The 15733-nt window shown below is 32.5% G+C and overlaps 1 protein-coding gene across 1 annotated transcript in view; it reads left to right on the top strand.

Annotated features, from left to right (window-relative positions):
• LOC139700354 (inner centromere protein) overlaps window positions 1-6648 on the top strand; it is a 31328-nt gene extending 24680 nt beyond the window's left edge. The window contains exons 7-10 of the mRNA XM_071598995.1: window positions 1891-2001; window positions 2238-2394; window positions 4925-4955; window positions 6543-6648. Of these exons, the coding sequence (XP_071455096.1) occupies window positions 1891-2001; window positions 2238-2394; window positions 4925-4955; window positions 6543-6648 (405 nt within the window). The remainder of the gene's footprint in view (window positions 1-1890; window positions 2002-2237; window positions 2395-4924; window positions 4956-6542) is intronic.
• The last annotated feature ends 9085 nt before the right edge of the window (window positions 6649-15733 follow it).

Genomic DNA, 15733 nt, shown 5'->3' with positions numbered 1-15733 from the left:
TTGGACTATCACATCCAATACTCTCTTCTCTTTCTCCATCCAGGTGCTCAACTAAATTATCTATATTATCTTCACCCATAAAAAGCTTATCCCTCTTGGAATCCATTACAGAGGTCATATACAAGGTTTATTTTAAATCTCTTTCTCAAGAAAGAAATCTAGCAACTGAGAATATAGACTGTGATGAGGTCTTTTGCCCTCGCAACTGTTTAGACAAAACAAAAACAAAGAATGATACATGAATGGTTCCAGAAAAATCAGATATGGAGATCATATGAATCAATAAAGATGAACAGAACCTGACGACAAAGCTTAAATGCAAAGAATGTGCTCATCTCATAACGATGGATTTGATAGATTTATCTTCCTTATAGAGTGCCTTTTCATGTAGCCAAAACAGAACGATTAGGAAGACTCATTATCCAAGAGGCCGAGGGCAACCATAGATGTTAATGGCACCACAGAAAAAAATTCAAAACCGAGGAAACGGGGTGCTGAGGGGTGAATTTACAAAGCTTGTTTCACATTCTATGACAGCATGAAAGTTGAGCAATTACAAATACATTCAGGATAATGAGTTGAATTCAAATGCGGCCTAAGGAAAATTCTCCTTAGGAAAACAGTTCCAGGATGGGCACCTTGAAAATCATCTTCCCATATGTACCAAGTTATGTTATTCCGAAACCTTACTGCGTGTGTTGAAAATGAAAATAAAAAATAATAAAAATGAAAATTGCAGGTTAGCTTCCAAATATCCAAACAAATGAAAAATATATCAATGATGTGCCAGCCAACTGCAATATAATTTGATTTGAGTCAGTTACAATATCAACAAAATTCATGGCCTATTGCTTTGATTTTTTTTCATCCTATGCCATTTCAACATTGGATAACACATTTCTCTTTGGCTATAAAGTTTATGGAAGTAAGGAACATAAAAAGTCCAGAAATTAAAATAAGAACTGTTTTAAGTCAAAAAAGTAGTACATTATTTATTAATGCTTAATGAAATTTGACCATTGCAAGGTAAAGAAATAAAAACTGTGGAGATCAAGGCACTACAGAACTCTGTGGATGGAAAGAGAATGGGTTTTTTAATGCAAAAAGTCTTATCTGCTTCCATGTTCATAAAGTTCCATGTTCCCACTTGATTATAAATATGCATTTTTAATTTGTGCCATATTATTATGCAATCACTTAAGTTCATTTCCATTCTTGGTAGGTAAAAAATATTTAAATTGTTAATTTTATGCATAAAACACAAATAATAGCCTTTTAAATGAAAATTCCTCAGTTTAACAAATCATGCAATTGCACCACAGAGAGAAATAATAATTTATATGCCTCATTAGAGGTTTGTATTGAGGAATAATACTCTTGGTATAAAGTGCAGAAGTTTGGCAGACATGTCGCCAAGTAACGTTTTCACACAGATTGAGATGAATAATGCTCAGGCCATCAGGATGAAACACCAAATTAGGTTTAGCTACTATTTTCTAATCATTTGCCATTTGTGTTTGAGCAAAACTTTTTTTCTGATTTTTGAAATTTACTTATAAAAAAGAATTAGGTACCCTAAATGATCTGATGGTTGACTCAGACATTATCCCAACCCCTTTATTTATCATGACATATTCTTATGGTAAAAATTTTTTATTTTCATATTTAAATTTTATTTCATAATGAAAAAAATTTTGTAATTTTGGACCACATTTTGGATAATAATGGATCTATAAGATTTTTTATTTTAAGACTCCTATGATATTGTAAATTGTATGCACAATATTTCATATTTGAGCTATGTTTACTGCACCAATTGTGGTTTGATATCATGGATTTCAACTGTAATACTTAGCTGTCTTAATCTTTATTTCAATTTTTCACTTTCAGCCACTGGATGTAAAAGCTGTAATTGACCAAATGTTAAATAAATCAGTTTATTATTTTTTGAGAAATAAAGTGAAGCTTATGTTGAGTGATATAATTCGTGGAGGGATACAGGTATGCAATTTAAAATTATTATTAAATATAGACAACACCTAGTGCCTTATCAAGCTAATCAATTTATTCAAGATCATTCAGGATGGGAATAGACTTAAATATTCATATCAAGTTAAAAGAAGACTAGAGTACATTATAAAAATTATGCAAAAGCACATTAATATAAATTTTAGTTTTAATTTTTAGTTATGACACTCATACAGCCTAATATTATTTTTTTAAATATAAAATTCCAGACCATTGAACTTGAGAAAGCAAAGAAGATATCCCAGGGAAAAGAAAGAGTCTGCAGTTGTTTGGAATATTCTCGTCGTTCTATTTCTGACAAATATGAAAAATCACAATTTGGTCAGTTACTATTAAATGCTGTGCCATCACAGACTGTAAGCCCATGTAAGAAAGAAATACCTATCAAGATGAAGTCTTTCAATGAGCAAAAACCATCTAAATGCAAGGTCTTTTGGTTTTTTAAATCAATGATTTATATTTTTTGTCAGGGAAAAATCATCCAAATGACATCATCACATGATTTACATTTTCTATTTAGAAAAAGAGGATTATATTTGTATAACATTGACATTTTTTGCATACTTGGTAAATAATACATAGCCAAAACACTATTCAGACTTTTAATAAGGAAATGGAAAAATGTCAGATTTTGAAATTCCATTACCAATTAATGCATAACATAGTATTATTATAACAACTACATATGAGGTGTATTCAGGCTCTAAGTTGGGCTATTTTTTCTATAAAATATAAGTATATCTGTATAATGGCTGAAACTGTCATCTCTTCATCATAGCCTATCTGAAATTGTAAGCACAGTGACTGCATCAGCACATAATATTGTGTAGGAGTATGTTTAGGCCCCTGGAAATTAGTTATACCTAGTAATGGTTGTTTGTGTTCTTTTGAATTAAAAAAAGCCATTGATTACTATGAATAAGATAAAATGAGTAGTTAGCCTGAGATATCAGCTCAATGTTGTTATTACATTAAAACTGCTGAATAATGCCTATCCTATGCGGGGGATGGGCACTTTTGTAAACACTGATCCACCTTCTACATCTGTTTTCCAGCATTATATGATTCTTTACATAAGAATATGATTATATTTGGTGTCATCCTCACATAATTTGTCAGGGGTTTGCAAAAGCACTCTAAGAGTCTTAAGATGGCACAATGTGAATGCATTAAAATGTTAGAAGGCCCCTCATCTATTAAAATGATTTCTGCATTTCTATCTACTTCAAAGCCCAAGAAAAAAAATTTAGGCACTGTGGAACTTCTATTTACCTGATGCTCAAGCATGGAATTCAGTCAAAATTGGTTTGGCTAAGTCACAGCTAATGATATTATGTATTGTAATTTCACAGTACAATCCATAGTTAATATTTAATGCGCAAAACATTTTCTCCAAGAGGAAAATAAGCTCAATCCATTTTAATTTATATGGCCTTTAGAGTAATACGCCCAAAATCTGATGCATCGATTTAATACCGTTTGCTGTCCTAATTACCAGATCAATATTATGAGATAATAGTGATTGAGTTCTATCAGCAAAAATTTCTTTTTCAGCCAACAATCCCTTGTATCCAATCAAGAAGTAGTCAGTTAGTTAGGTAAGTGTGAAATGAAATGTATCAATTTTGCTATAAGTATATATTTTAGTTATACCGTATTTCCCCATTGATAACTCACACCCAGCAACTTTGTAGTTATCATGAATTTGAATAGATACCACACACCCAGGGCTTCATAGCTATCTTGAGCATGTATAGATGCTGCACATCTGTATTAGCATATATATATATATATATATATATATATATATATATATATATATATATATATATATATATATATATATATGTATATATATATATGAATGTGCATAAAAATTATGCATAGTGTGTGTAAAAATGTGTCTACATCAGATGTGTGTGTGGAAAAATACATCTATGTTTGGATTTTTTCAATTTTCATTGCATAACGCGCATTGCCATTTTTTTAATCATCTGAACATAATTGCATAGATAACACACGCGTTATCAATGGGAAAATACGGCAAATTAATTCAGATAAGTGCCTACTATTCCAGATTTACATATTGATTCCAGGAGAAATTTAATGGCCATTAGACTTGGGAGGATGAAAGGGAAACAAATTGCAATTTGAGGTTTGAATCAAAAAAATTAAAGATTGTGGCAGCCTGATGAACCCTACTCCTTTAGAAAGGCACATTCCAAAGAACTTGAATTTATAGAAAAGTTATTTCTCATGGATACATTATAGCACTGATCTATCTCAAGAAAAATTCAAAAGGGCTTCTAAGTCCACTGCCAGGGATTTTAATCTTCCTACCTTTAAGGTAGTAGAACAAGAATATCATTATCCTAATTTGACCAAGTCAACCATCACCATTAACACTGATTCTTGATAAGATAACCACAAAATTAATATTTTTTGGAAATTTGGAAAGCATGAACAAAATACGTGAACTTTCCTAACAGATATCCTCGATATTCATCAAATCATAAGTTATGCGGATGACCAAGTGAAACTAGTTTGAACAGCATGAACATAATCAGGACACTGATCATTTCAATCCAAGAATATGAGATCAGCTTTCCAAATGTTAATTAGAACTACTGAAAATTATATAATTTGTACACAGTAATGGCTGCCTAGAAGCATCATGTGAGACTCTCCAAATGGCATTATTTGTAACACAAACTGCAATTGATGTGCTGTAAGCACCATGCACACTAAAACCTTTTAATCTCAACTAATTGGAAGATAAATAATAGTGAGTTGCCTATAATCTAACTGAAAGAATTTGTAATATGTAACTAAGGATTAGAGATTAACCAGTGTGACTTGGATTCATTCCCTCACTCTTGTCCCATTTCACTTCCAGTTCCCAGTGAATGGAACTTTGTATGGGAAAAGTGAGTAGCAATCTTAAAGGGAATCACTAAATGACAGTAGTAGATTCAAACTTCCCATGATCAGTATGTGAAATGAGCCTAGAGTATTGTCATCTTGTAAAAATTGCAGAGAACAGGAGAGGCAATTGCTACATTCAGTCACAAAAGTTAGCAGTTTAGAAAATCATGATATAACGTACTGATTGTATTAAAGAATGTATTTACAATAGTGAATTTACAAGGTAATGAATAAAAACATGAGTTGTCTATTGAATTAGGTGTACATTTGTAGTCAAACATTCTGAATCTTGTGTATTTTAAATCATTCCACTATGTTAGAAACTGCATTATAAGTTATCTACCTATGTGGGTTTTATGGCATGCCCACAGTTTGATATAGTCCACAACCTTTCTGTTGGAACTCACATGCTGTTTTGCCTTCTTCCTCTATCTCTACTTCCACTGAAAAAATCCTGGAAAGATAAACAAAATCGCCCACTTGGTAAATTTTTCTACCATATTCACTCACTATTCTATCTCTTACCAGCCTCCTTATCAATAAAATTAATTAATTTTATTTTGGAGTCATTTACTATCAATTCCATTCTCTCGGTTACTTCACTGAAATTACCAGGGACTCACACAGATCTTGTGAACTCCCAGCCAATAATCCTAATTAGATTATAGAAGAATTAGTATCTTTGCATCTCAATCATTACACATATTTTTAATATGCATCCATCGCTCACACATTAACCAAAACTTGAACAGCTATGATGCCATCAATCATCCTTCTTTTATACCACATTTTATTTAAAAGCATTCACTCAAGGACCCATTCCCTTTTACACTTAACTTAAAATTGCCACGCATTGCATTGATTATAAATGCTTGTTCTTTCCATTCCTTAGAAAGAATGTGGACCCCAAGATGAATGCCTGGGGAACATCTTGAGTAATTATTTTAAAAAGAGAAGTATATTAAATACCCTCTCATAAATGTGACATCAACCTGTATTTTGGTGAGCCTCTAACACCAGCCCCATGTAATTTTTTGGGAGTACATTATAGATAATGAGATTGAAGGCTTTCATAAAATTAAAAATAAATCCTGTATACTGCTGTCTCACCTTTTGGACTTTCAACTTTTTAACTTTTACACTCAATTGTGCTCCCAAACCTTGCTTTCTCTTCACTTCTTCCCTAATCTACCATCGGAATTACCAATTAGTGACATGCTCCATGATAAGTACTTCTCATAAACCTTGCATCCTTAATTAACAATGTCAGCCTCTCTTCATAAACAGCAATAACAGTTATGCTCTTGGAATCCCTTTGTCCATTTATACAAATTAATAGGTTTGAGACTAAACCATTTATTTGAGACAATGCATCGTTTTTAGCACTCAGATAACCAATCAATCCATTACCTTTCAATCAAAGTAACTAAATGGTCACAAAAAAATTTCTGAGGCATCCCTTCCAACACCAAAGTCAAATGTTAATGTTTAATCTATTATCCTTTCACCAGGTTTACACTCATTCAAGACCTCTCAATTAATCTCACAACTTATCCCTCATGCTTTCTTGTCTTGCTGTTCATTCACAGGTGTATAACAAACTACAATCACGGCTTTCTTATTGCCAAGTTTCATATGAACCCAGAGCTAATTACCAATCTCTGGGCATCTAGGAGACTAGCTCTTGGAATCTAGAGGATAATATATTGGTCATATGTCCTGGCATGTATTTTAGCCCTGTGATTCAGAATAAAGCCTAAACCACTACTGTGTATACTTTTGTCAACTGTTCATTGCCATATACTATGCCAAATCATTCCCTTAAATTTGAACAACTCTACTCTCCTTCCACACTATTTCAAAAGCATACAGGGCACCATTATTCATCGTGCAACCATTACAAATATGTGCAAGCTCTTGATCCCAACTATGCTCACATTCCAGGTACACATCAATGTGACACTGCTCTGTATTTCTCTTGAAAAGCCACTCTTATTCAAAACTACATGGCTGTTTATCAGAAGCTTTTACTTATCTTTATGAGTAAGAAAGGATATGGTATGCAAGTGTTCAGCCTTTGAATGACCGGAGCAATATTTAGCATTCTTTGACAATGAAAGATTTCATGCTAAGACCCCAATCAAAGTAAATTATTTTCTTCCTCACTGTCAAGGTTTCACAAATTGTAGAAATTCCACTTAATGTAATTAAATGAGTAGATCGATGTTAAAGAGGCAATGTATCCCTCAAAATCGATACTTAAACATCTCTAAATTTTAAACAAAATAAAATTTTCTTCCTCTAAATTGCAGGTTTGGTAAGGCCTACAGTATTGGCATGACTGCTCAAGAAATAACAGTACCTGAACTGAAGAGTGTAAAAAATAGACCGCCAACACCATCAGTGAGTATATAACAAACTGCAATTAATTAGGTGTTTTGCATTTGATTATGGACCTAAGTCTGGCTAATGTATATTTGATAGGGGAACAACCTGATATAATATTAAATGTAAAATTAGTAAACTTTGATTTGAGATAAGACACAAACACTTGATTAAAATTTATTTTATGATAACCTGGGTTTTGACATAAGACATCATCAGGTCATATATATATGTGGGTCGCAGTAGCCCAGGGGGTAGAGCGTTAGACTACTGACCTGAGGCCCCAGGTTCGATTCTGGGGCAAGTCTCTCTGGGCACCTGCGGCTCCACCCAAGCTATATGATTTATTAGGTACTAGATTTTACTGGGAAACCACAACCGGCACAGGGGAAAGAACTTGTTCCCTACCTTGATGTGTGAACTTTGCATGCCATTGTGCTTAGTACTTGGTGAACTGTACCATCACCTATTGAACCAACCTTCTGGTTGATTACTGTGTTTATGGATTTTTAATATATGAAGGATTAATTTTAATTTTCAACTAATGCATACTAATTACTAGACCCTACATCAGAACTCTACTAATGTAAGATTTTAATGATTAAATGGTGGGGAAAATTCATAAAGGATAAAACATCTTAACAGGTTTCAATTAATGACAAACAAATTCATATCCCTAGCCTTCTCTTGAAGACATTACAAAGGTAATATTTAACAGTGACAACAAAGTGAGTGCAGTCAATGATATTACTGACTACAATCATCCAAGCATGGAAATGAAAGAAAGGGAAGATATTTTGTTACAAATCAGACACCTTTCAAAGGGAATTTGTCAAAGAGTGTATTCCCAACTGCAGAAAGAAATTGAGCTTCACGGTGAAAGAAAACAGCGGTCATCAAGTAGGTTTGGGTGAATCAATATAAACAGCTTTCTCTATGTAGGTATGATTTTAACATGTATGATGCTAAATTAGCAGCAGTAATTTTTTGTTATTTTTGTTAGACAAAGATTCATTCAAATATTTTTTTCAAAATCTTAGTAAATAGATATTATGGCTAGACAATTGGCATTTACATTTTCTTATTAATACTAATGGGAGTGGAAAGAATTGTGAGATAGAGAATAGGAATAAGAATAGGAATATTGAATTTTTTTTACAGGCAATACACTTCTTGATATTGTAAACCACGTCACTGAAAATATCAAGAGAAAAGGTGCTGATTATTCTTCAATGACAATGGATTTGGAATGGGTTGCAAATTCACTTCTGAGCATTATTTTACATTCTTTTTGGTCACAGCATTATCAAGTACGTATGGCTTATGCTCTATTAAGATTCATTATGAAATATATGCTCTATTACAATTTATAATGAAATTTAAATCACTGCATGAAGAATTTTGTGCATACTAGTGAATATTTTTAAAAACACACATTATACACAAAAAATACACACCCTGTAGGGCCCTTCTTAGGTAAGAAAGTCTTTCAAGCAATAAATATTCTTTTCTAGAAGTAAAGATAAGTTCATTAATATATAAAATGATTTAATTAGAGAAATAGTCCTCATCAACAGCTCACATCTTTTTGATTTTTCATTTCAATATTTAAACCAAAGAAAAAGCACATTAAAATGAACTTTAAAAATATTCATTACAGTATTACATTTACTTTAAGGTTTACAGACCATGAAAATCTCTTCCCATGATTCTTGAGAAAAGGTGAAAATTCATCTATGGATGTCTAATTGAAGTCCTTTAGTACTGTATGAAAATGAAATATTTTTCCCGAGGCAAGAGATAAAATGAATTAAATATGGACAGTCATATGATCTGAAAATATAAAATAAAGTGTTCCACAAGTGTTCCATATAATTTCATCTTCTTATCATATCTGGGGATATGATAAGAAGATGTTCACTGGCCATATAGAGAAATGATCCACACTTAGGCAAATGCCATTTTCAATATGGAATGTTGAAAGATTAAATATTTGATTAATGATAAAAACATTGCTCCTTTTAGGGCTACAAGAAAAGATTTCAGATGCAATGCTCAGGTCGCTATTTTTTCACTTTAGTGCCCATATATGCAAGGTGCCATGCCTATAGTTAATAATGAATATTTGAGAAAAACTCTATACTGATATTTTAGTCAACCAGGTGACCATCAATGGGATTGGGAAATTTTGGCAACAGAAAGGATAATAGTACAAAGTACTGCCCATGGTCAAGTGCCAAGACTAGACCTGCTTTGCCTCATTGTCGAAATTTTCCACTCCAGTTGATGGTCATCTGGTTGATTGAAATTTTGGCATAGAGTTTTTCTCAATTATTCATAATTGGCTGTATGGTTGATACCTTACATATTCACAGCCAATAGTTTGTACCATCTTTGTTTCACTTAAGTGCCCAGTTGAAATAAAGTTAAAGTTCACTAAGTGGTGCATTTAAAATATCCTGTTTCACACCACTCCCTTTGTCATATAGTTTCAAAAGTAATAAAATATAGCATTATGAAATTTGATGTAGCTAAATAAACAAGGGAAACATAAAGAGCAGAATTATTTAAAGATATAGGCTTAATGAAACTAATGGCACTTTCAAAACCCCAGTTTTTTTAGGAAGAGGCACTAGGTTATGTAAGCACAAAATAAATAGTTAAAACACTTTATGCAGTTCATTGATGAATTTCACATGTTAACTGATGTGATCCCAACTGCGGATAAGAACTACACTGGGGAGTTGACGGTTTTGATAATTTTTATATGAATGTGGAAATTATTTATTTCATATTCATTATTAATAATTATTATTTAGCATTTGGCACAAAATCAGTCCAGAAGTCAGGGAAGATAATACATTGGGATCACTTCTTAGAAAGTGAGTGAAGTTTAAATCCAGGTGAATCTAAAGAAAGAAAAATTAAAAGGAAAACATAGCTGTTTGAATCTATTTACCATCAACTTACTGAGAGATGTTTTATTATTATACAAAGTCTTCATATGCATAATATTAATAATAGCTTCATTTGTCTTTAAGATGTGTCATTGTAATAAAATCCTGTCTATTTCTAATACAATAAATATGTACATCTTGGTGATGATCAGGTTTAATTTTAGTCTCTATTCTTTGAGGCACATGATGGAATGATCCATGTAAATACATACTAATGAAGAATTTCAATTGCTCAAAACAATCTCTGGAGTTGTTACACCTCCCTTTGTAGATGGTTCTAATCAATTTACAGCAGAAGTGAGATGCTGAGTTAACCCATGGTCATCTTGTAATACCCAACTGTGCAATATTTCATTTAATTTAAGGTCATCTATTCAAGTGTCCACTTGAAATTATAGCATTCACTAAGACATAATTAAGTTTTATGAAATCTGTTTCAAATCAATATCACAATTGGTTTAAGGATGGTACTATGAATGTCATGTTATTAAAAAATTCTAAGATCTCAAGAAATATTTAGACCTATAATTATTTTAGATTATCCTAAAATATATAAAATTATCGATATTCATTCTTTGAAAATTGATAATTTATATTGATAATAAGACATTTCTATGCCTTTAAGCTATATCTATGTTACTAGCCCCATAAACATACATATACTTTCACCATCCAGATATTTTAATGTCAAGCTATTTCATCAGGTAAAATGCCACAAGAGGAATTTAAATGGTGCTCGAGGAGTTTCATTTTGAGTGAAAGTGACGCATTTCTATCCAAAAAGTCTGCATAGCGAGAGGGAGAATAGTATTGGCGATGATTTCCACAGTAAAAATTGTGCTAATACCTATCTCAACATTGTGTAATTGAATGTGAACTGTGATTAAGTTGAATAAAGCATTAATAAAGCTCAAATTTTAATGTCTTATTTCCATTCCAGCAAAAATCATCATTACATGAATTTTAAAATCTAATAATGGAAAAAAATTAGTTCAACTTCAATTCATTATTGACATCATCATTTATTGTACTACCCATGTGCCAAATCTGGCCATACCTTCATGAATATCTACTCAATGGTTTATTTTTCACATTCATTTACATCAGATTTTTACAAGAGAGACCCTTAGTTTGGAGCTCACAGGGTAAAGACTATTGGATTCCAAGAAATCACAGTCAAGGCAAATGATTTTTACACTCTGAAATTGTTGGACTATTGGATTCCTTTTAATTGAAAATCCTGATCACTTTTGTGATTAAATGTATCAATTCTTGGGACTGTATACCGAGTAGCATTTGTGTACATAATTATCTAGGTAATATCATTTGCGTATAATTTAATACATATTTATTTACAAGCATAATATGAAATAATATGTACTCTAAATATAAATATTTATACAAGGGAGACTGAATATCTCATTCTTTACTTGGAATCAAAATTAAATTTATGTAACACCTTTGCCTCTCATTTGTTACAAACTATGCAGGGAAAATTTAATTCTCAAATGAAAATACAAAAACAACATAATGGCTTCCTGCATAAACAATCAATAAAGTAATGTAGACTCTCTCCATGGCAACCCTGTTTACATAGCACCCAAATGTACACACATTTTATCGTCTGCTGAGATAATTCATAATTACCACAATAAGGAAGCGATTTCATTAACACAAATTTTCAGCCACTAAAAATCATCAGGCATCAGCAAGAAATTGAATACTGTTTAGGGTAATGTTAAATTAATATTTTCCCGGTCATCTATCTATATACATCCTGACCAAATTTCTAAAATTATTTGGTATCATTTTTTTCAATTATCCCAACAAAATTGATATTTAAATTGCATATAAATCTTAACTGTCCATGAAATAAAAATTTTCTCATTATTTACTTCAAAGCAAGATGATTTAAGCAGTACCATTCCAATTATTTTGGCAATTAAATATTTAGAAATAATGAAGCAATTATACTTGAATCGGTGAGTTAAAATATTTTAAAAGATCATATTTAACATTTATGGTAATGTTGCCAACTCTGGAGAAATTAAAAATACAGTTTTATTTTTTTTTTCATGATAGGTCATGAATAGAGGATTCTCGAGTGTTTTCCATGGCTGAACCATTGTCTAATGAAAACTTGGAAGTGAGTGAAAATTCAAGACCCCAATTAATTGTTGAGGATAATTACCAAGGGACAGATTGGCATGAACAAGAAATTACATCAATTGAATTATGTGAAACATTTCCTACTCCAAATCCAAAATATGCAGGAGAGGACCTTAAGTTAAACTCTGACCTTGTCAAAGCTGGTCTATCAGCAATTTCAATAAAACATCAACCCCAGTCTCTAAGGTTTTCAAAAGGTATTTTCCAAGTTTTCCAGAATAATTTACATATTCTCAAGTAGTAGGAAATTATTGAAACGCAATTGCCCAAGCAAAATAATAATGAATGGCATCTACCAGTAAAAGCTGCTGTATTTTTTTTAAAAAACAACCTAGACCTTGTGTCATTTTCATATTTTTAGTTGAAGGTTAGGTTACTTAGATCAATTTTCCACACACAAACCCAATAAACCAATCAAATTGTTTGCTTACATTTTCACTGAAAAAGGCAAAGAAGTGTTGAAGTCACATATGACAGGTAGAGCAGCTGAGATACCCATTGTGCCATCATAGGTAGATAGGGGATTTAATGATTGGATTTAGAGGCAGGCAGGTATATATTAAGAGAAATCTTGAGTAAAATAGGCCATTCATTGCCTGTTTTATGTGAACTAGAGTTATACATGTATCCGTCAATAAATTGGCACAATATTCTCTTAATATGTAAGCACAATGATGGTGTCTTTTCAGCACAATTATATTAAAAAATGTCTGAAGCTAACTAAAGGTCATCAAACACAAAAAAAGTTTTCTGTGAAATATTATATTACAATCACATACCCTTAATACATTTGAAATACTACACTACAATCCATAGCATACCTATCCTCATAAGGAAGCACCCATCTTGCTGGCGCCATAGGAGTAATGCTTGTTTAGACATATTTTCCGCATTACCCACCCATGTCATGCTGTGACATTTTCCAATATGTCCTTCTGACTAAAAGAGATACCATTTCAGCACTTTATTCTTGTAAATGTGCAAGCAATGTGAGTTTTAGTAATTATTCATTTTGATGAATGGTACAACTATATTAAATGTTATCAATATAAATATTACTTAATACATAATCATAAATTCTTCAATGTGATGAAGATTTTCACAAAAGAATTCATCCAATGAGTAAAGTGGGTGAGCAGGTGACCAGGCATATACCCTATTCTTTCAATTTGAGATACAGAGTGATTTCAACTGAGTAGACAGACAGTTACACAGTTAAATGTTCAAGTTATGAAATGAGTGGTAAGTTGAGGACAGTCTACAAGAAGTAGCATTTACATTCACTTCACCCCTTATGGTGTAGTAATGGAAGTGACATCTTAATTGGTAAGTTTCTAGATTAACTTTCAAATGAATCAGAGCCTTAAAGATATATAAATTAAATACAGTAATGATTCCATACCAATTAAAATAAAAGGCTTGCAGGAATCATAATAGCAAAAGAGCAAATAGTTCTCTTTTGTATTAGCAAAATTTTTAAATATGTGGGGAAGGACCCCATGACTCTACACCATAATTCAAATGACATTGAAAGAATGCATGGTAATGATAATACACATTTGCAATGAGAAAGTTGAGCTTACTTAACATATAAACAGCTTTACTCAGGTTATTACAGATCTGACTGATGTGGATCTCCGAGTTAAATTTTGTATCAATATATATTCCTAGTATTCGGTATAGCAGTTTAAATTTCAGTTATTTTTACTAGCATTCAATTCTTTATTTACGAGTGTAATCCCAGAAGTGCCCGACCCAAGAAGGACAAAACAAAAATTTTGGAAAAAAATGTATTTATTTTTCAACATAATCTCCTTTCAGATCTATACACTTTTCCCAGCAATGTCCAAAAAGTTTGATTCGCTTTTTACAATAAGAACTGTCTTGCTCCTCAAAATAGCCATTTACTGCCGACATCACTTCTTCACAGTTGTAAAGTCTTTGACCACCAAGCCATTTTTTCAAGTTTGCAAACAGAAAATAATCGGAGCGGGCTAAATCTGGCAAATAGGGTGCATGAGGTAGCAATTCAAACTTTCATTCATGAATTTTGGCCATTGCAATAATGGATTTGTGAGCTGGTGCATTGTCTTGATGAAATACCACTTTCTTCTCAGTCAAATTTGGCCGCTTTTGCTTGATTTCTTCCCTCAAAGGTTGCAATAAGTTTGCATAATACTCCCTATTGATGGTGTTTCCTTTTTCAAGATTGTCAATTAAAATTACCCTACGCTCATCCCATACAACTGATGCCATGACCTTGCCTGCAGATGAAACAGTCTTCACCTTCTTTGGAGCTGGTTCTCCCTTATAAATCCATTGTTTTGATTGTTCTACTGTCTCGGGTGTGAAGTAATGGACCCGTGTTTCATCCGTGGTTATGAAACAAAGTAAAAATTCTGCTTTGTTGCTGTGAAACTTTACTAAACACTCAATTGAAACATCTTCACAAGACTCGAGTGTGAGCAAACGCGGCACCCATCTTGCACACAGCTTTCTCATGTCTAAATTTTTAGTCAATATGCCATGTACCTCACTTTTTGAAATGCCCTCTATGTCTGCTAGCTCACGCACTTTCAGTCTATGATCATCCAATATCACTTAATGGATTTTCTTCACCACTTCTGGAGTCGTCACCTCATTTGGTCAACCAATGCGACGCTCATCTTGACAGCTTGTACGGCCTCATTTAAAATCTGCTACCCGATATTTTACTGTTATAAATGAAGGAGCAGACTTACCCAGAGGTGAATTCAGCTCAGCTTTTATATTGGTTGGGCTGAGACCTTTCAAATAAAAGTATTGTGTCACAGAACAATGATCGATTTTCTCCATTTTCATAAATTCACTGAAAACATTCACTGTTGAAAGCTGCCAAATAAGTACTAAAAAACATGGCATCTTCAAACTTGAAAAATGAGCTTTATAGATTACATACTTTCTAATACAGTGATATATTTCAAAACACTGACTCCATCCCTGGGCCAGGCTGGGTACTATGGGCCCCCCCTTGTAGCTAGCATTGCTAGCATTCAATTCTTGCACTGAGAAAGAAAGCAAATGGGGGTCAAATATGAGAAAACAAAAAGAGGAAATGTCTCGTAATACAAATGATGCGCAACACATTTTAGGAAGATTATCTTTGAATCAAGCAAAGGTACAAAATGACCCTGGCTTGCTGATATACCTAAATTATATCAGGTACTAATACCCTTCCAAAATATTATACACTTGCAGATATCTATACAGGAACTTACATGTAGTGTTTG

Source organism: Hetaerina americana, unplaced genomic scaffold (genome assembly GCF_022747635.1).
Source record: "Hetaerina americana unplaced genomic scaffold, ioHetAmer1.1.p SCAF_10, whole genome shotgun sequence".
NCBI classification, from domain to species: domain Eukaryota; kingdom Metazoa; phylum Arthropoda; class Insecta; order Odonata; family Calopterygidae; genus Hetaerina; species Hetaerina americana.
Note: the sequence above shows the minus strand (reverse complement) of the source record. Positions and strands in the feature narration are given on the sequence as shown.